General features: G+C 41.2%; 1 protein-coding gene across 5 annotated transcripts in view; it reads right to left on the minus strand.

Annotated features, from left to right (window-relative positions):
* The window catches only part of LOC125291179 (myotonin-protein kinase), a 164,637-nt gene that overhangs the window by 73,880 nt on the left and 67,612 nt on the right, over positions 1-23,145 (minus strand). For all 5 annotated transcript variants that reach the window (XM_048237789.1, XM_048237788.1, XM_048237787.1 and 2 more), the window contains exons 5-8: positions 13,324-13,472; positions 13,131-13,224; positions 12,809-13,006; positions 2,341-2,589 (exon numbers count right to left, since the gene is read on the minus strand). In XM_048237789.1, the coding sequence (XP_048093746.1) occupies positions 2,341-2,589; positions 12,809-13,006; positions 13,131-13,224; positions 13,324-13,472 (690 nt within the window). The remainder of the gene's footprint in view (positions 1-2,340; positions 2,590-12,808; positions 13,007-13,130; positions 13,225-13,323; positions 13,473-23,145) is intronic.

Consider the following 23,145-nt stretch of genomic DNA (forward strand, 5'->3'; position numbering starts at 1 on the left):
TCCATAAATTCTCCACAAAGCTAATCAGAAAAGCTAGATAAATAATAATATTTCATTAACTTTTATATTAGCATATAGTTTGTAAAATGCTTCAAATTTGGTGTGAACATTTGTATGGACTCAATGATGAAGTCAAATGTCAAGGTCAAACCCACCTTGAGTGTGATATCTCAAGAACGCCTGACACACAAGGTTTTTTGGTACAAGGGTTTGTATGAACTCAAAGATTAAGTGATTCAATGTTTTTTTTCAGGAATCTCCCCACCAACATTAACCCAGCAGCTTTCCATCCGCTATTTCTAGTTTCTATTCTGATTTTCCTTGATCTCTGTGCAGCCTTTGACACCATCTCTCAACATCTTCTCCTGGAACGTTTAGCCAATATCGGAGTGCAGGGCAGTGTTCACCAGTGGTTCACTATCTCTCTGAAAGGACAGAGTATGTACAAATGCTGAGTTGCAAGTCTGAGAGTGGTACAAAAAAACACGGCTTCCCAAAGAGCAGCGGCTCTGTGGTCATTGTAGGACTGGTGAGGTTGAAACAGAGATGCACTTTCTCCTATACTGTCCAAAGTTTGAACAGATTAGCAAACTTAGACTGCAGTTTTGCAGTCTTCTTAAAAACTACAATCTCACTACATTTTTGAGATGCGATTGGATACTTCCGCTGAGTCACATCTGGATTTGTTCGGGATGGGACCAGAAAGTTGCATATTCGTTTTTTCCACGGTGAAGCACTAGGGGGAGACGAAGCACCCACCAAACGACCCAAAAAGTGTTGTAGAACCATCAGAACGACTCTCAACCTGCATAATTAAGATCATTTTTGCTCAAATTGTTGCATAGGTCTTCTTTAAAGACTGATAAATTGGTCCACCTACTAGGAGAAGGACTGACTGCTTCGCTGGCTGCAAAATACGTTACAGCTTGCCACGACATGAGGGACAGTGAGTCGGACACTTTGCCACAATGCCTGACCTAATGTCTGTACTTAATCCAATGTATTATAATGTGTATGCTGCCCGTGTGTGTGTGTGTGTGTGTGTGTGTGGAAAAAGAGAGAGAAAGTGAAGGTATACGCAATTTTTTATATTACATGTAACTGTTTCCCTTAATGCTGTCAATGTTCTAATTGTTATGCTGTTTTAATTGTGCTTTGGCAACACTGTACTCATCCTAATAAAGCAACCTTGAATTGAATTGAATTGAATTGAATTGAATTGAATTGAATTGAGTGCTGTGACAAGAGGGGTGCCCCAGGGGGTCTGTGTTAGGCCCTCTGGTGTTTATTATCTACCTCCTCCCACTTGGGCAGGCAACATGGTATTCAATGTCACTGCTATGCTGACGATACCCAGCTCTACTTATCTACAAAACCCACTGCCACTCTTCTGCCAGCTGCAATTACTGCCTGCCTCCATGACATAAACTTGTGGATGACACAAAACTACCTGAAGCTGAATAGCAGTAAGACTGAGCTGCTAGTGGTTGGCTCCAAATCAGCTTTTGCTAAGATGGAACCTTTCACCCTTTGTGTAGATGGCAGCACCATCCCTTGCTCCAACCAGATCAAGAACCTTGGTGTCATACTGGACAATACACTTTCATTTAGTGCACACATAAACAGTATGTCTCGAAGTGCCTTTTTCCATCTAAGGAACATTGCACGACTTCACCCAGCAGAGTGTAGAAGTCCTTGTAAAAGCGTATGTGACATCCCGCCTTGACTACTGTAATTCCATCTTGTCTGGAATACCTAATCAGCTACTCCATCGGCTCCAACTGATTTAGAGTTCTGCAGCAAGGATTATAATAGGCTCCAAATCCACTAGCCATGTAACACCATTGCTTATGCAACTGCACTGGCTTCTAGTTGCCTACAGAATATGTTTATTAGTTTATACGTTTACAATTATACCCCCACCTACCTCACTGATCTCCTGGAAGTTAACACCCCTGCCCGCTCACTGAGATCCTCCTCAGCAGGCTTACTGCATGTCCCTAGTGTGAACCTCAGCACCCTGGGAGAAAGGGCTTTCAGCTACATCGCCCCCAAGCTGTGGAATTCACTGCCAGACTACATTAGACACTCCGACTCAATTACTGACTTTAAAAACAGACTTAAAACCTCTTCAAGATGGCTTATGGACTGACTGACTGACTGACTTCTACTTTTATTTTTTATGTTATGAGATGACTAATTTTAACAACCTTTTTGTTTGTGAAGTGACCATGGGTGTCATGAAAGGCACTTTAAATTGTTATTATTATTATTATTATCAAATATTTAATAATAGTTGTAACTAGGATAACAAACTGTAGCATCCCCAGTTCCAAATACCATTTCACTCAGGCAATCATCAAGCACATCAAAGTTGGATGTATCAGTGGGATTGGAGACTTCTGGTTGGAATGGAGCTGGGAGCAGGTGAAGACGACCCCAGTCCAGTCCACTGAAGAAGGGATGGCCCCTGAAGTCCCCAGAACCTCTGGTCCCCAGACGCTCTTGCCTCTCACAGATCAACCCTGTAATTAGAGACCTGCCGTCTGGAGAAATCTGTTGATCTCCTGAAGGGAATTCAAAGTAATCCTGCAACAACACAGATTCCACTGTCAAATGAAATGATTAGCACTTAATTTTTCCCTAGTGAAATAAAAAGGGCTTACATAAAACTTGATTTAATCAAATGATGAATATAACAAATATTTACAACAATTACTATCACAAAATTACAAAATTATTGAGTATTCCTTCTCGTAATGACATTATTTTAGAAAAATATTTGCAAATTGCATTTAGTAATTTAGCCCGTAAAACTATTAGCTCATATACTTCATGCAAGATGAATAATGTCGCTATGGATTTGTTATTTTGTCTTACATTCAGCGAGTAACTTATCAGTGCTAACGTTATTCAACAATACTGTACAAGATATGTAGCTCAAGCTAACGCTAATGTGGTCTTCTGTCTGCATACGAAGAGTCAGAGATCAGCAGGTGATTCAACATTAGGGGTTTCCCAGCAGCCGCAAGTACAACGCTGTAGTTTGGTAACTGTCCGACAAACGTGAAAGGCAGAGCTAGAATTTCAGGTATGTCTCTCCTTGGCTAATGTTCTAAAGATGGAGCCCGAAACATGGCTGCCGCCATACAGGCGACTCGCTCGTATGTATTCTGAATGGCAGATTCTACGCTTACGAGAATATTTTGATTTGTTGGTGGAAGTAAATACACATGAATGAGCACATATTTTTGAAAGAAGAAATGGGTTTTTGCTTAGAATTGACTTAGAAATTACACAATGTAGCTTTAACAAAGAGTCATTTAAAGACCATGGAAAATAAGAATGTGTATGTTGTGTACAAGTTGTTTAAAAAGTAATCCTAAAGTATTCAGATTATGTTACATGTTTTGGGAAATCCTATTGATTATGTTACTGATTACAAAAACTGCCATGTAATCTATAGTCAGTAATGGATTATATTTCAAAGTAATCTGACCCAACCCTGGTAACCCTCAAGAACCATCTTTTATTGCAATGTCTCTTTCATCAGTGTTTTGCATAAGAATTTTTGTTTTTCATTAGAAATGTAATTCATTACAGAGGGTGCTTTGAATCTGTGCCCGCCCTGGATGAGCTTGGCTGCACCAACCAACCCCACTTCCCCAGTCCCATGGATTGACTTTGAACACTAGTTTAATGTAGGCCTATATTATAGGTTTGTAAATATAGCAAGTAGCAAATAAAACTAGTAAAATCTGTATTATTCCGTAGTTTATCAATCAGGAACATTAGGTAAGCCCAGCTATCACCTTCATGTAGAGGACATTTTTAGTGGCACAGTTTAGGTTAGCCTACTTCACTTCTGCACTAACCCCTGTCATCCGATAACAAATATGGCTTAACGGCTCGCAGGTAGGTTATGTCTCATATTGTAGTTAGTAAGTAGGCCTAGTCATTTTTTTGTTTGTTTGATAGTGTTAACTTTTACTGTTTCTTCTTTTGCCTAGTCGGAGAACATAGGGGAGCTTGTTAACGCTCCAGGGCCGAAGTTATCCGTAACTTCATGGCTAACTCAAAGTCAAAGTCTGCTTTATTGTCAATTTCTTCACATGTCAAGACATACAAAGAGATCGAAATTGCGTTTCCTACTATCCCACGGTGGAGACAAGACATATTTTACCAATTAGGTCCACAGACAAACATAACATTCAAGTAAACAATATAAAAAGTAAAAATAAGAAGGCACATACAATGAAGAAATAAGAGCAGCAAAATTTGGTAGAAAACTCCCTAACCTCTATCTGAAAGTGGTTAGCAAATGAACAAGGATTTTGGTTTTATCTGCAGATTTATTACTTTGCATTACTTTGAATATAACTCGCTCTAGTCTCAACAGCATGTCTACTTTCTCCACACAGTCTCAGTTCTAACACACATAAAACATATCCCCTCACGCTTTCTCTCTCTCTATCCCTGCACACAGGGCTCTCTTAAAGGATCTGCACCATTTTACACCAATTGCATCTACATTTTTTTTATATTAGAATGTTTTGTCAAGTGTCAGCTTAAACTTCCGTGATCAATTTAAGTTCCAGCAGTGATCAATTTGTGCCCCCCTTGGAAAAGTGTAATGCCAGTCCGTGAATTTGTGTCTGCCGCCGGGTCTGGTTAAACCACTCATAAGAGCCAATAAAATATACCAAACCTCATTATTAAGTATGCATATTTGGAGTTTGATGTTGGCATAAATATTCTGAATCATTATGTGAGTTTGCTCTTCATTTTGGTTGATAAATTTCAAGATTTATGTGTAAAAAAATGTGGTAACACTTTCTATGAAGGTTGTATTTATAATGCCCTATGAATGCATTCCATAATGTTTTATAAGATTTCTATAAAGCATTGTAATGCTCATTATTACCATCTATATGTATTCCCAAGTTGTCATAACCAATTTCATGATGCATTATGACAGCTAATTATGAATGATTATAATTTTAATCTGAATAATGCATTATAAATATGTCAAGATCTGCCTACTCACTTGTCAGTTTTATGATGCATCATAACTACTTTGCTTTGCTAAATGCGTATAGTGATGCATAAAGAGTTTTGACTTCTACTGTAGTCCTATATATATCTATAACTATAAGTATATGTAATAAAGTTATAATAATTTATATTGGCTGGGTCACGAGGCCAGTGGCTACCCCACTTTTCGGGAAAAAATTCAAAATAAAATGTCTCATTTTCTGACGCACCACAAAACATCTTGCCTATTGGTCTGGGGCTTTCTATAGTTTCAGTACGGACTGTATCGTGAGACAAACAGCAAGAACAGAATAGGTTGATCTATTTCACTTAACCCGCTGTCCAAACCCCCTGCCCGCAGATACCTACATCATGCGGATACCTAACATTTCATTCATTGCCTATATCTTTTTTTTTTGTCTTATTCGAAACAATTCTTATCCATTACTCTGCTACCACCAGAAATAATCGCCACTTAGGCACGCGCTCTCCATCTCCCTCTCTCCTAGCAAAGAAATTCACATTTTGCTTGAGAAAGATCCTCAAGGACACAATCATCTCCCTAACTGTAGACAAACTAGATCCACTACAATTTGCCTATCAAGCGGGCAAGGGTGTAGAAGATGCAAAACTCTTCATTCTTGACTGGACTGTCTGTGAAGGACAAAAAGAGCTTGAGCGACATTGTCAAAGTATGCTCAAAAATTACTGGTACCCAGTTAGAAGATCTCTGTTCTCTCTGGAAAACACCTCCGGAGCAAGACTGATATACTCCATGCCAAATGCAGGGTGCAGAGGTCCTACAAAGAAGCCGGTATCCTGGCACTAACGGAGACCTGGCTGAACGACACCGTTCCTGACAATGAGGTACAGCTTGACAACTTCAACATCTTCAGGGCGGACCGGACTGGGAATTCGGGCAAGGAGCGGGGTGGGGGGGTCTGCATGTACGTTAACAACAGATGGTGCAACAACATCAAAGTTCATGGCCAGGTATGCACACCGAACCTGGAGATGCTGACACTGTCCATGCGCCCCTTCCACCTCCCAAGGGAATTCCCCACCATAGTGGTCAGCTGTGTTTACATCTCGCCCAGTGCGAACGTCACAGCAGCAGCTGAGCTAGTTGTTAGCACCGTTATCAGCATGCAGGCGAAGTACCCCGATGCTCCGGTGTTCATTATGGGCGACTTTAACAGCTGCAGGCTTGACAGTTCACTACCCTCCTTCCAGCAATACGTGGACATTCCAACAAGGAGGAAGAACACACTGGACCTGTGTTATGGGAACATTAACAACGCGTACACCTCCCGTGCTCACCCGCCACTCGGTTTTGCAGATCACAACGTCATCACCCTACTTCCGCTCTACAGAAAGGCTCTGAAACGAGAAAAGCCTGAGATCCACAGCGCCAAACAGTGGTCGGAGGACGCCACGGCAGAGCTGCAAGGCTGCTTTGCATGCACGGACTGGTGTGTCTTTGAGGGGAATCTGGAGGAAAGGGTCCCTGTCATCACGGATTAAATACAATTCTGTGTTGACACAATCATACCAACAAAGACCATCAGGACATTTCCGAACTCTAAACCCTGGATCACTAAACACATCAAACTCAGAATGAGGGAGAAGCGGGAGGCCTTTAAGAGGCAGGACTGGACTACACTCAAACACATAAACCGGCAAATAAAAAATGACATCTTCAAGGCTAAACTCGAATACAAAGACAGACTAGAGCATGAATTCAGCACCATGAACACAAAACAAGCCTTTCAAAAAATAAGAACACTCACAGGACTGGACAGTAAACACAAACTACAGGATAAATCAGACCCAAGCTCTTTTTCCATAGAATTAAACAACTTTTACTCCAGATTCGACACAGTGGACCACTCAGACACCTGCAGGACTCTACTGGAGGCCATTCCCACCCTGGAACCAGACCCCCAGGTCCCATTTACAACTGAGGGCGTCGTCCAGCAGCTGAGGAGATGCAAGCCTGGGAAAGCTCCGGTCCAGATGGCATCCTGCCGGGTGCTAAGGGACTGCGCAGCTGAGCTCTCCCCCACCATCTATTCACTGTTTGCCGAGTCATACAAAACCGCTACTGTACCAGTGCTGTGGAAAATATCTACTATCATACCAATCCCCAAGAAACCCCGCCCCTCCGAACTCAACCACTACCGGCCAGTTGCACTCACCTCAATAATCATGAAATGCCTGGAAAAACTGATCCTCAGAACCCTCCTCCCAGTTGTCAGCCCACAGCTGGACAGCCACCAGTTTGCCTACAAGGCCAGGAGAGGGACGGAGGATGCTGTGGCATGTCTCCTCCACTCCCCCTCCAACATCTTGAAACACCTACAAACCCGCCAGATTACTCTTCATTGACTTCAGTTCTGCCTTCAACACCATCCAACGCCACCTGATGATCAACAAACTCCACCACCTGCACGTCCCCCCGACCCTCATCCACTGGATCCACAACTTCCTCAGTGACAGACCACAAGCCATCAAGATTAGTACAGTTACATCACCACTCACCACAATTAACACCGGCGCCCCGCAGGGGTGTGTCCTAAGCCCCTTCCTCTTCACCCTCTACACCAATGACTGTGTCAGTCCCACACCCATCACCACATACTTCAAATACTCTGATGACACTGCTGTACTTGCACTCCTCAACGACAATAACTCCATATCTGCATACCAAGACTCCATTTCCCACCTCACACAATGGTGCACTGACAACTACCTTCAGCTTAACATCAGTAAAACGGAACTTGTAATCACCAACACCAGAACACCATCTGACACAATCCACAACCCCACCTGCATCAACAACGACACCGTAGAAATAGTGGACTGTTTCAAATACCTTGGACTCACCCTGGACAATAAACTCAGCTTTGAGCAACACACCACTGACATACAAAAACGCAGTCAACAGAGACTATGCCATCCGTAAGCTCAGATCACTTTCTGTTGCCCCCTGTCACCTGCTCCTTCTGTACAAAAGCATAGTCCAGCCCATCCTCCTCTACTGCCTTCCCTGCTTTTTCAACATGCTAACTGCTGCCAACAGAAACAGAAAGACTCACACGCATCACTCATACCGCAGCCAAAGCAATAGGCCTCCCCACCCCTAATCTTTCAGATCTCAACAGTAAATTCACCAAGAACAGAGCACAGACCATCGCTCATGACCCCACCCACCCCCTCAATCCCTTCTTCATTCTGCTTCCATCAAGACGCAGATACAGGGCTATGGGGTGGAAGCCGGCAAAGCATTTTGGGAAAAGCTTTGTGCCCTCTGCAATAGCAGCACTGAACAACACACAGCGGTGATGGATCACTGTGCCGCCCTCATTCCTCTGTAATGCCAACTGGTGATGGTTTTCCTGTTGTATCGGTGTAATGTAATGTATATGTGCTGTATATGTGCTGTTGTGATATATGTGCTGTATATGTGCTGTTAACATCTATGTGGGTGGGGTATGTGGTAACAGGGTGGTGGGTGAAGAACCGTAACTGTGTGTATCTATGTATTTCATGTCTGTGAGGCTTGTATTGTATGGTATGTGAAAACTTACTTACATAGGAAGTTTTACATAAAACATAGGAACATTTCCTATGTAAGGACAAATAAACTAACAAACTAACATATCTTGCCAACCAAGTCATGTACTCAGTAATGAATTGGTTATCATGCAGTCAGGTCGGTGGTACCATGTGCCAATACGTAAAACTAACCTCTATGCCAACACATTAATTCCCTCTGCTATTAGACTGTTAAATGAACATCATATAAGACTGTTAAAAGAATGCACATAACTACAACAATACTGGTTCTTGGACTCGTTCCGTCACTGGCAGGTGTGTGTGTGTGTGTGTGTGTGTGTGTGTGTGTGTGTGTGTGTGTGTGTGTGTGTGTGTGTGCGTGTCTGTGTGTGGCTGTAGACAGGTGATGTATGACTGCTGCAGTACTTACTTATTTATTTGTCTATTTATTATTCTTAACATTGTATACATTTATACAGTGTATGCTAATGCATTTTTTTACTTTTAACCCCATCATGGATGGGTTGGCTGTAAACCGAATTGCCCCTCGGGGACTAATAAAGATATCTGAACTGAACTGAACTGAACTGAGTTCAAGTTGTGTGTGTGTGTGTGTGGGGGGTCGTCTCACCTGGCGAAAATGTGTGTATTTCTTTTCCAATTTTTCTATTTCAATTGATATTTGTTTCAACATAATAAAGTAGGCTTTATATTGTATACTGTCTCCTTCTGATTGATTTGTGTCTCCTGGAATTTTTAATATGGAAAGGAAAATATACACGACACTAAGTAATCAATTTACCCCTGGACTGTTCGATGCAAATTATGGGAACTGCACTCTGAGGGAGATTGCTGGTCCACTGTGAAGATTAAGTGTCGAAAATTTTGCCTCTGTCTGTCAAGGCCAAGTGAGAATGTCTATGGCAGTTGATATATACTGTATAGGCCTTTATTGCTAATATATATATTTGATTAGATTGCTTATGGCCCTTAAGCTGTAGCCAGTTTCAAATCTAGACTTAAGACCAAACTTTTCTCAGATGCTTTCTGCTAACTGATAAAATATCACTTATTTTTGTACATTTCTGAACCTGGGAAAGTCTTTTAGCTAAAATTTTAATCGTTTCTGACTATTATCTGACTATTATTCATGGGTTATGTGTAGGTGTGAAGAAGAAATAATAAAGGTCCGCACACTGATTAAAGCTCCCAAACGTGGATTTGTTTAGCACAACGATTCTTGAATTCCTCATGTGCTCAATTAGCAATCAATTAACAAATACCAGAGACTAACTGCATGTTCAATCATCCATTCCAGAAGCAAAACATTATCAACACTAACATACTGAATCACCTTGCAAGTGCATATTACAGTTGAGAGACATTAATATTAGTCACACACAAATGTCCATGTTTATAAAACTCGCAGTTCAACAAGCGGTACAAGGTAGAGCTTTTCAAATTCTTTCGCAGCATGAAGCTTAAGTATTTCTATCATAAAGACAGGACAGATTTGCCTACAACTGGGCAGACTGGCTCTATTGAGGTCAAGTCTACACCACAGTTTAGAGTCAGGAGCAAATTTGTACCACCTGTGACATGTTCTAGCATTGACACCTTCTGCAAATTAGTGGAAAGAGATGTTGACAACATGTTCCATTCACAGAATAGAAACAGACATCAACTGAACCTGGCCGCACAAGAGAGATCTTCACTCCAACAATTGTCCAAAGAGTCTGATATAATTTTCAAGAGTGCAGACAAAGGTGGTCTAGTTTGCATGGACAGAGCTGACTAAGACATGGAGATTTTAAGACAATTGGCAGACACTAATGCATATAAAAAGCTCCCCAATGATCCAACCACCAAATTCAAAAGGGAAATAGATCTATTCTTGAATGCTGCACAGCTGCTGGGTCCATCACAAACACAGAGAAAAGATTTCTCACGAAGGAACATCCCACCATTCCTGTGATTTACTGTACATCTTACCCAAAGTGCATAAACAGTTTACCAAGATTCCCCCGGGACATTCAATAGTGCCTAGCAACAATTTATTGACTGAGCCTCTCTCCAAATATATTGATCAACATATCAGATCACTGGTGACAGATCTTCTATCGTACATCAGAGACACAGGAGACCTCATCAGTCATCTCTCACAACGATGTGGTGTCTTTATACACCAATATTCCACACCAAAGTGGCCTGAGGGCACTCAAACACTTTTTGGAGAAACGTAGCCATCAGTCGCCTCCTACACAGTTCCTTGTTGACATGGCAGATAGTTTTAAGCAAAGCTTATTTTCTATTTGGAAGTGACTTCTATTTGCAAAACATGGGTGTGGCTATGGGTGCGGCCTTAGCCCCTGATTTTGCTAACCTTTTCCTAAGGATGTTGGAAGAAAGCTACATATGCTCCAACAACCTGTTTGCAAACCATATCCTGTTCTACAAGCGTACATTGATGACTGTCTTCTAGTATGGTGGGGCTCTGAACAGCTACTCCAGTCTTTTCTACTGTACATGAATTGTCTACATAAAACCAGCATGGAATGTGATCCTTTCAAGGACAGTTTTTGGACACCTGGGTCATACACTTCCATCCCACCTTTTTGAAACAGGGGCTCTCATACGGCCAATTCCTGAGAGTGAGGAGAATCTGCAGTGATGAACAAGACTTCCGGACTGAGACAGACAAGATGTACAGTCAATTCCTGGCAAGAGGCTACAGCAAAGACACACTGGAACGGGCCCTTCATAAGGTAAATTCGGACTAGAATGACACCCAAACCAATGAAAGAAAGAAAAAAAGACCATTCTGTGATCTGCTGTACCACCTACACACCTCTAACCAACCAGATAGAAAAGATAATTAGGAAGCATTGGGATGTCCTCAACACAGATCAAGCATGTGCTACCCTGTTTAGAGATCCACCACTCTTTGTACACTCCAGGGCTAGAAATGTATGTGACATCTTGATGCATGCTGATAGGTTTGATCGCTCCAAGACACCACGGGAATGACTGCACGATGCAAAAGGTTTTTTCCCCTGCCGGAATTGCACATCGTGCACCACTACAGGTATGAAGAAAATCAATAAATTAAAATGCTCAAAGTCAGGAATCAACAAATTCATAACTTGCAGCTCTGCGAATGTAATTTATTTACTAACTTGTCCTTGTGGATTACAATACATTGGCAAGACCAACAGGAAACTGAGAATCCGAATCAACAAACACACAGGAGTACCATCCACAGAAAGGACATTAGATCACCAGTGGCCAGACACTTCTCCATGGCTGAGCACAAGATGAGTGACTTGGAGGTAATGGGAATTGAACGCCTATCACCCAGCCGCAGAAGCCGTGACGTAGAAAGAAAACTTTGACAATGTGAAGCACGCTGGATTTTTTACATGGACACATTGTCTTCTGGAGGACTGAACGAAGACTTTGACTTGACTTGATTTTTATAAACATGGACATTTGTGTGTGACTAATATTAATGTCTCTCAACTGTAATATGCATTTGCAAGGTGGAAGGTTTTTGGAAATTTACCAAAAAAACTTATCTGAAACTTTCCACGAACTTGCAACTCTTGGCTCACTAGTATACACCATCTGATCTGAGAGCATACTAGCCTGACGAGCCAGACCCACACCAATATGTAGGGTCTGGGAACTTACCATTGGCACTGCTCAATCCGAGGGGCGGGATAAACGGTTGTCTTTCAAATTTCCTCTGCACACAATAGGATAGCGCTACAACTCATGAGTCCCATGCATTTTCCCACCAGCAGAGCTAGTTGGCTAGTTGATCAAACTTTTGCCAATTTAAAAAACTCTAGTCGCGATTTAAAGACCGCTGTTCGTCAGCAGCAGCATCCATCTTCTTTGTTTTCAAGTAGTAGGAAATTCACACGGAACCGTCGCCGACTATACACTATGTGATTGGCCTGCTAGAAGTTTAATTTTTCCAGTTTGCAAGCCAACGGAGGGTTGCTAGACTACCCTGGCTGCAAATTACATTTAGATTCTAGGCTAAGAGCATACATATCTATGATCAGTTCATGTCAGCCAGCCCAGAACATACTGTAATGACACGTAACCATGGTCATAATCTAGTATTGTTCAGAGGCTGCTACATTTTTTATACATTTTGTACATTTTTAATTCTACTGGATGAATAGCTGTTGTTATCATGGAAGCACACCTGGAAATGGATGATCTTGGCGTATGTCTCAGAGAGGGACTCAGCATAGAAAGGTGTTGTCCCCAGCAACATTTCATAGGCGCATACACCCAGGGCCCACCAGTCACACTCTATGCCATACCCACTCCCACCCTCCACTGCACGCAATATTTCTGGAGACAGGTAATCAGGAGTTCCCACTGCCAAAGATGAGTGAACCTGAGAACACACATAAACATAGTAATGTGTCTTTTGGCTAATAAGACAGGTCCTGACAGGATTGAACACAGTTCTAATTCAATAAATGGTACTTTAATAACAACTAAATTCAAATGAGACTCACCATTCCATCCTCTTGGAGTCTCAGACAAGATCCAAAGTCCCCAAGCCTTACATGACCATCTGCGGTGAGCAGGATATTGTCTGGTTTGACATCTCTGAAGCATGACAATAATTATACACCATATATGATAATACATTCACACAAGAGATAATATTATTTGAAAGTGGTTCAGTTAATTCAGCTTGACATATACCTGTGTACATAGCCAAGCATGTGGACAGAGTCTATGGCCATAATCATCTCTGCAAGATAGAACTGGGCCATGTCCTCTGGAATCCGATCTCCAAATTTACTGAGCAAAGTCAGCAAGTCACCACCAACATAATAATCCATAACGAGATACTGAGAAAAACATAGTAAGAATAGGTACATTACTACTCAAAATAATAACATTTTAAAATGAATTGGTAGTCTTGATATTGTAATTGCAGCTGGAAATAACATGTTCATATAATTTTCTATCTTGACACATGAGTTCAATGTCACAGTATGTTGGCTAATCCTACATGTTCATAAATGTTATAAAAGGCTATTTTTGCCTTTTTATGTGGACAGGACAGTGAAGAGTGACAGGAAGTAAGTGGGATAGAGAGAGATGGGGTGGGAATCCGGAAAAGACCGCAGGCCGGATTCAAACCTGGGTCCCCGTACATGGTACAGGCGCTGTAGCCTGCTGCGCCACAGCGCCCCCCTGTTAAACATTTTTTTATCCTGTTCCAGAGTCCTGTAACAGGTCGGGTACCCGCATAAAAGTTGCTCGAACGGGTGGATTGTGACATTCCTAAAATTCACGGGTGGGGGTGTGGACGGATAAGGAACTCCTTGCGGGCAGGTAGAGGATGAGAACCAAAACAGTATTTTAGTTTGCTGAAATAAAACATAAATGAAAAATATGTGCAATATGTGTATGTCTAAATTAACATTACCACATGAAATATATGTGTTTTAGTTAATGATAGCCTACGACCTTTGACCATCAAGTCACTACTGCGACTTTGTCTAAATTAACCCTCTAGGCACCACGGTCGACTTTAGTCGACAAGATGCGGTACTGAATAAAACGGCCGATTTAGTCAAATAGTGTGTCATATTTCGTTCGACCTCCACTCCACTAGATGGCAGACATGTCATACGTCATCCCCGAGTCGAAAAAAGAGCAGGCTTTAAACAAAACTTTCTAGCTACAGCGCATTGAATCAGTGCGTGAAATACCGGAGCTGGTGTGTGTGTGAGCCACTTTGTCAGAGCGATATTGTCAACGTCAGCGAGTATTTGCATTAGATTATCATCTAATGGCATCAAAAAAAAAGTTTACCGAAATGAAGTGTTGGGTCTTCTATTCGCGGACCCTGATTCTGAAGGGGAATATCTGCCTTCAGAAAATGGCGGTGATTCGTTTAGTGAGGCTTCAGATCGTCCCTGCCTTGCAATGATGCAGCTGGACCAAGTGAGAGTTTACTCCATAGTTTAGCTTACACCAAGCACAAGCGTTGAATCGTTTGCCCAATGTCACTGGTGGGAATAATGTTTCACGGGTTGGTGTTCATCGGAAGTTAGCAGGGTGTTAGTGGTGTGGCGAACGAGGCTGGAGGTAGCCTAATGTCCATAGCGCTAGCTTCTGTCTTTTGAACGTGTTCCTCTCCGCAATCGCGACGACAGTAACGTGGTGGAGCCTTTGTCTAATGCCACTGGGTATGTTAGGCGAGGTCGAAGTGCTCATAGGACAGTTAGGGGGAACGAGAGGCAGTGTGGGGAGTCGCAGAATGAGAATGACAGTAGGCCTAGTCTGAGCTCAGCAAAATTCTCTCCCACTTTCGGCCCAAGGCCTTGAGGCAGATCTGGCCATGCTGCTGCATGCAGGAGCAGAGGTGGTGACAGGGGCAGGAGAGCCATTAGGCCATGCATAGTCTATCACAAGATGATGGGAATGCCGGCCCTGTATGGATAGGATATGGATATGGATAGTCATTATCTCTACAGCAAAAGGCCTGCTACATTTAAAAAAAAAAAAAAATTGTCAGCCATTTATTAGTAATGATTTACACTGTTGATTATCCATTTCCCTGACCATTTAGGACATATATGTGTTCTTTTTTGTGTGTTCATGTCCTTGTGATGTGTGTGTCTTTGTCAGCTAAGAAAAAAACAACAACAAAAAACATCAACAAAAACAACAAAAAGAAAACAAATACTAACATTGTCTCTTGTCTTGTCTCGTCATCTCACTCCTGATCTGTGCCTTGCCGTGGCAAGTGAGCTTTTGAACTAAACAGGTCTTGTCTACTTGTGTTTGTGTGTCATCTGAATAATATATATGTGCCCCATACATGGACTCAGAGTGCCTACTGTATGTAGTAAATGGAAAATCTCTACAGCAAAAGGCGTCTACCGCTACATGCATTTGGTTTGTTTCTGCCATTTATTAGTAATGATTTACCTAGTTTGTTTACTACTTAGTATTTACCTGAGCATTCAGTATTGTGCAATATAGCATACAGAAGGTGAGGGACATTTTGGGGGGAAAGAAGTGGTGCATTTAATCATTCAAACATGCGACTTTACATGAAAATTCTATAATCCAAGATGGTCGCCACCATATGACGTCATAATATGCAAATTAGATATAAACATTTAATCCCTACATAAACTTTGGGTCATCCTTAATTTTTCTCTAATTTACAGAAAGTCTCTATCTCTTATCACTTTTAAGACATAGCCCTTTGAAATGAAGAATCGAAAATTGAACGTGGAAAGGGTTAACATTACCACATGAAATATATGTGTTTTAGTTAATGAGAGCCTACGACCTTTGACCATAAAGTCAGTACTGCGACTTTGATTTCTTGATCTCGTAGTTGGAGCGTTGCCAGCATAGGCATAGGCCTACATATAGCTATTGTTTGTGATGCTCAGGTTGTATTTTTTCTTGTAATATTAATACCGGTAGGTCTATTTACTAAGTACTTTAATTGGAATGATTTTAACACGTGTGCGATTTATCGCAGGCACGGGTCGGGTAACGGGCCAAATATTAACGGGTCTGGGCGGATGCAGATTTAATTTTGATATTATCACGGGTGACAGGTTGGATCTGGTGCTGAACTTTACGACTTTACGGGTGCGGGTCTCCAAAAACAGACCCGTGCAGGACTCTGTCCTGTTAAATAAAGCAGGTAAAAATTGCCCTTCTATAAGCTGCTCGAGTATCTGGAGTAACAACTGCAAGATTGATCATGGACTAAGCCATACCTGTCAAAATTTAGCTTTTAAAAAACGGGAGTTTTTTTTTTTTTTTTCGGGGTCAGTGTTTGCAACATGTTTCATACACTCCTTGCATTACGGTCGTTGCTTTTACCTTACCGAAATAGATACGCATGCCAGTTATATGCATCCACCTGCTGCATGTAGCCTTCCTCCAAAACTGCTCCAAAAATTGTGTGTCAACACTCCATAACAGTTATAATGTGGTGGTGTTAATCACAACATTTCTTCTAACAATTTGAGAAACTAGGCTATTCAACTAGCCCGCGTGCTTACGAGACTCAGTGGCTGCACAGTGTGCACCCGCTTCCTTATTATGACCGCCGCGCAGCGAAGCGGCGGTCATATAGGTTTAGTCAGATTTTTTTTTTTTTTTTTTTTTTCGCATGTCCAAATTTCCGTCAATGATTCCCGGGACACTGAAAGACCGGGGTAGACAAAACTTGGTGGGCATGTAACCCCATATGGATAGCATGGAACCATCGTTTTTCGTTTTGATCTGTAGCCCCCACGCTGGACTGCACCCCCCGAAAGGAGGGTAGGGCAGACACAGTTTTCTGTGAATATCTCGAGAACCGTAAGGTTTAGGAGGACCATTATTTTTTTGTATGTTGATCTCAAGGGGCCATGTCAACGCATTCCATAACCACTCATTTCATGTATAGCGCCACCTAGTTAAACACAAAAAAGTAAAAATGAGGTGGTGTAATTGAAGGTATCTGTGACCTAACATAGTCAAAACTGCACGAAATTGGAAGTGTAGGATCATTATGACACCCTCTGTATGCACGCCAAGTTTTGTGGAATTCCGTTCATGGGGGCCACACACAATAAATTAATTTATGTTACTATACACCAACTGGCCTGTAGGTGGCCGGAGACAGTTTTCTGTGAATATCTCGAGAACCGTAGGGCCTAGGAGGTCCACCTTTTTTTGTATGTTGGTCTTAAGGGGGCATGTCAACCCATCCCATTACCACTTATTTCATGTATAGCGCCACCTAGTTAAAAAATAAAAAGCATAAAATTAGGTGTTTTCATCTCAATATCTCTGGCTGACAAGGTCAAAACTGCACAAAATTAAAAGTGTAGGATCATTATGACACCCTCTGAATGCATGCCAAGTTTTGTGTACTTTCGTTCATGGGGGCCTTACAATAAAATAATTTATGTGTACATTTAGTGACGTACACCAACAAGGATTCGGGACACTGAAAGACCGGGTACACAAAACTTGGTGAGCATGTACCCCCCATATGGATAGCATGGAACCGTCATTTTTTTAGTTTTCATCTGCAGCCCCCACTGGACTGGACCCCCCGAAGGAGGGTAGGGCGAACCTGAGTTCTCTGTGAATCTTTTATGGTATGTTGGTCTCAAGGGCCCACATAAACCTGGCTCATAATCACTCATTTGTGATTTGCCCCGGTAAAAATGAAAATCAGTAGGATTAAAAGAAAGCCAAAATAAATATTCATCATCATCATCATGGCTGCATTTTCAGTATTGGCGAGAAGTAGTCGTTTGTCCACTAGATGGCGCATCGTTGCAGTGAGGCGTAATTTTGTTGGAAGTTAAAGGGGTTGGAAAAACAATGGGCGCTTCATACAAGGACTGTAATTTACCGCAGCGAACATCTAATAAGGATAGGGCGATGTTCACATGAAGTGTAATTCCCATTTCTTCTTGAAGCGAAAATAAATCTGAGGATGTTTATCGGACATGCTTGGTTTTACTGCAGGTACGTTAATCTTGTAATATCAATAAGGACCTAGGTAATGTTACCGTTAGCGTTGGTTGAGTGATGGAGGCATTTGATTTATTGCATTTGTAGAAAACTATAAATGCGGTTATACCAAGCAAATGTATAGCAGCACTGTTTGTATCTTCGACTGTCATTTATTGCCGCGTGCTACAAAATCATTCTGTGCAATGGAAGATTTACCAACGTTACACCCGGTCTGATGCAGTTTTGCCTATACATGCGTGAGACTGAGGCGCCTGTTTATTTTGTTTTAAGTGCGTGCAGGGTGTGAGAGGGGAATCGATGTGCTTTGATTACAGCTTGGTAGTTGTAGTCTGTGAAATTAAAAAGCACGCGTGTGTGTGAAGTATCCAAACAATGACACCTTCATTTCATTATGGCTGTTTTAGCAAAACACCTTAAGCTACTGTGTAGTAGGTCCCATTTAGAAGTGGCTACTTCATTTTAAAACTTTCCTTGACTCATGGAGCTGCGTGAATGTTATTACAACTTTTAAGCCCGCGATATGACAGTTTAAGTCCGCTTGATACTGTAAAGCGTGAAGCCATTGGTTTCAAAGGAGATTTTATTTGTGTGCCAGCATAGCCTATTGACAATTTATGTTGTCAATAGGCCTACCTTATAATCCTACCTGTAGCTTAGGAAGCTAACAACTTTCTATTAGGATCTAGTTTGTTAGTTACCGTTTTGTCATAACTCCCTGATGCATTTTTTTGCATTTAGAATAGCCAGAGCATGTATATCTCAATCGGAAAATTAAACAATATCGGGTGCCTATGGACTAGGCTGGGTGAACCCAGCCTGATCTGCCCCGCTATTTATTTTTGATTTCTTAAAAGATTGAGCTTGGTCTGATGAAAGCCAGACTAGCCATGGACCTCAGTTAAACAATGCAAGGGAACATGAATCAGCCTATATTTGCACTAACAATAATGGACAAAAGCTCTTCAACTTTGGCCCGTTAAAATGTGTATGAACAGTCTAGCGGCGCATTTCATCAAGGCCCATTTGGACATGTCAGTTATTTGCACCACTGGTTAGATGTAAAACAGCACTTCGTTTCAGACTAGGCTACTGTTACTTAATTTGTGCATTAACAATAACGTTTCAGACTACTGTTACTTAATTTGTGCATTGACAATAAAGTATTACATGAACTAAAGATGACTAAAATCTTATGTAGAAGAAGAAACATTCACAAAAATCCATCCATCCAAAAATGACCTTTGTTTTTGATAGCTGTTGAAAACGGCATGGAACTGACAGAGATGTTTTTGTTTATAAATACATAAAAATATATAAATAAATAACATTATGCTGATACCTTTTGCTTTTCCCAAATACAATGTAGCCTACAGGTGTAAGTGACCTTTCATCAATCCAGTTGCAATGGATGAACTGTGATGAACTGCCCTACTTGTGATTGTTTAGAGATTTTAAAGGTTTTATAACAATTCTACATCTTCTTTGGCTATTCTACAATCTATTCACCTTTTCAGCACCAGTAGGGTACTTTCTGTGCAGCCGCTTTCACACACACTCAGGCATGCCAAACAAGCATACACAAAAGTTTCAAGAGTGGGGATGGAGTAAAATATGGAGACAAATTGAAGTGTGATTTATTTTCGCGGAACGGATGTACAGGACTGAGCGGCGGTCATATTTTGTACCGCTATGCGGTACATCTAGTTTGGGTTTTGGATTGCCAGGTTTTATGACAAAAGGGTTGAAATTGAAAGTAAGTAAGTTCAGGCTATGTGTAGGGTGTGGCAATGTCAGACTAACAGAAGAAATGAATGGATCGTGATTGTAAAATTAAGTTTGATGGTCATGCAAATTCAGAGCGTTTCCTGGGAGAGATAACAAAACGGGAGAGCGCCCGGGAAAAACGGGAGTGTTGGCAGGTATGGACTAAGCTGAACAGAAAGCAAGGGCTTTCTTCAGTCCACTGGTATTTTGAACTAGAATGCATTTCCGAAGAACTGCAAACCGTGCTTGCTCAGGTGCGGTTCTTCAACGGTGTGTCTTCAGGATAGAGTCCTTCGTCTATGTACCAAGATTGGTTTTGATACCTAAAGGTTTCGCTGAGATATTATAATCTTAATTCCTGTTTGGCGGCATCGCCGCTGATTTCGATTACAAAAAAAAAAAATCCTTTTTGTAACAGTGGTCCCCAAACTACAGCCCACCTCATTTTGGGTGGCCCTCCAAAACATGTCCGTGGTATATAGCATCCGGCCCGCATGGGAGTATGACATCATCAGTCGTCATACAGGCGGTCGTGATTTCCCCCATTCATTCTCTATGGTGAGTCTTAAAGGCACACTATGCAGGTTTTTTAGCTTAATATGCAAGTTTTTTAGCTTAATGTACCTTCATTTAACAGCTTCAGAGTCATTGGAATGGTTATATGACTTTTTTCGGGTTGAATGGTGGCCGTCTCGCTTCCCCCTAGCACCTGTGAGCGGAAAAACCACCCTTGCAACTGTGGACCAGCGGGCTGACGGCCTCAGTGTCAGGAAGTATAACGAGTGTAACAAATTGCTTTACTGCATTCAAATACAATACACGCCAGGCACCGGCTAGAAAAAGGTAGCGATGGAGTTTCTCAGACATTCATCATGACAGAGCCAGCGAAAAAGAAGCAAAAACCGAGAAAACAGTAAGGAAACTGCCAATACTGCATAGTTTACCTTTAACAATACACATGTAATACTCTTTTTGTCCACTGGTGGTTGTTTTCGCGCTGTTGCATGTTTGCCATCGAAAACGGAATTAAATGTAGGCCTACCTGTAAACAAAGAGGCCTATGCTGTATGCATCAGTGCATTCTAAAAGTATATCAATTAATTGTTAATAACTAACTAACTTCTATTCAAGTCATATTTCTGGGACTTTCTGGGATCAATTTTTTATTCACTCGTTCTCAAGTTCTCATCAGGTGAATGAAAGTTAGAATGGTAGTAATTTCAGATGTTTGCCAGAACTTCATAAAACTCTCATATAAAACTAATAGTTTGAGAACTTTAAATTATTTGTAGGATATTGCTTGTTCACAATTTGAGCTGTGTATGCAAAGACACAGAGTTCAGAGTTCACACATTTTTAATAAAATATACTTTTGGGAATGCTAAAGTCTTTTTATTAGTATTATTTCATTTGAGCTACATTTTACACTGATATGGCATGATGGCAATATAAACACAGCTAACAATGGTATTAAATTGCAATAGCCTATGATTAAATGTAATGGAATATTCAACTAAGGTAGACTGCTGTTGTTCACAGCACTAAGCTATTTATGGTTACTGATGTACTCCGAGTCTCTGGCCCTCTCTTAGAACCAGGCATAGTGAGCTGGCCCTTGGAAGACAAAGTTTGGTGACCACTGTTGTAGAAGAATGACAAGGGTCACTGGCACCATCTTAAATTTTCACACAACACCGGTTTTGGCAGGACGTTCCAGAGTTGGACCGGTGGTGATACCAACTGGTCCCCTACCGGATTCCTGGCCCACACAGCCTAGCGACCCACTACTTGCCCAATGACAACTCCTAATCCCCATGGACAATTAATTCCCTACACTGGACTATTTGAACTTTCTGACACTAAATAGGATTAATGCATTATCATACTGGACATGTAATCATCTCACCTCTTTATATTCCTCAGGTGGCTTTAAACACCATGTTCTATTCTCTACACCTAACTTACTTATTAATTTATGATGTATACAGACCTTACTACTCTGTAACTGACCCTAGGCAGATGGGTCAGGCCCTTGAGTCGTGGATCTGCTCAAGGTTTCTTCCTATATGTATCTCTAATTTTAGGGAGTTTTTCCTTGCCCCTGTTACTCATGGGACCTCTCTGAATATTGAACACTCTGTAAAGTTCCATGAGACGTGTAATGTTTTGGCACTCTATAAGTGAAAATTAAATTGAAAGAAATTGATACCTCAAAAGGTCTAAGAGCAGGAGAACTGGGCTTATAGGAAAAATAACAATAAAACTGGGCGCATAGAAAAAATAACAATAACTAGAATGCATTTCTGAGTAACTGCAAACTGCTTGCTCAAGTGCGGTTTACCAACGTGAGCAGACAGTGGAATAGGCTACATTGAACTTGTTACTAGGGCTGTGATAAACGATTATTTTTTAAACGATTAATCTAGCGATTATTTTTTCGATGCATCGATTAATCTAACGATTCATTTTTTCAGTCCGATTCGATTATCTCCCAATTAATTCACTAATAGCAACTTATACATGTTTATTTACATATATGAATGAAAAAACATGAATTCTTTAACATTGCAATATATGTTTATTGCTCTTAAGATTCCAAAATAAAAGACTATACAAGTGCAAAGTAATGCATTCTTAGTCAGAGGTAGCATTCAATAAAGTTCAGTAGTGTATGTCTAATTGAGCGCCTGTCATTTTAAGACGTTCGTGTGGGAATCCTTGCAATTAACATTAACACAGTTAAAAGGCTGCTGATGTGTGGATGCAATTCATAACGTAGTCAGTTCAAATAATGGTTCGTACTTCTCCTTTGGACAAGCACTTTTGAGTCTTGGAAAACACTTTTCCATTTACATCGGGATTTTGCGAGTCAATAAAATGAGCCTGAGTAACGAATACAAGCAGCTGCAAGTAAGCATGCTAAACTTGACATCCAAACAGTATTCTAACGTTAGCTTTGAAATTGCATACTGTAACTTAACTTAGTTTAGTCTCCTCAATGTACTATGTTGTGATAAGACCTTAGCAGAGTTTACCTTAACTTTAATGCTGCAGTTTTGAACAAATTTGCGCAGCATGGTCACGATGCTAAAATTGCTTTTTAGCAATTTAGCCCACTGTGTTCTATGCAGTGCTTCTATGTGGCAACAACAATCCTTTAACAATCGTGAATAATTTGTTAAATGCACACGCAGAGGAGGAGCAGCGGGCTCGTTACGAGAGAGAGCGGGCGGGGCGAGG

This window comes from Alosa alosa, chromosome 2 (genome assembly GCF_017589495.1).
Source record: "Alosa alosa isolate M-15738 ecotype Scorff River chromosome 2, AALO_Geno_1.1, whole genome shotgun sequence".
NCBI lineage: Eukaryota > Metazoa > Chordata > Actinopteri > Clupeiformes > Clupeidae > Alosa > Alosa alosa.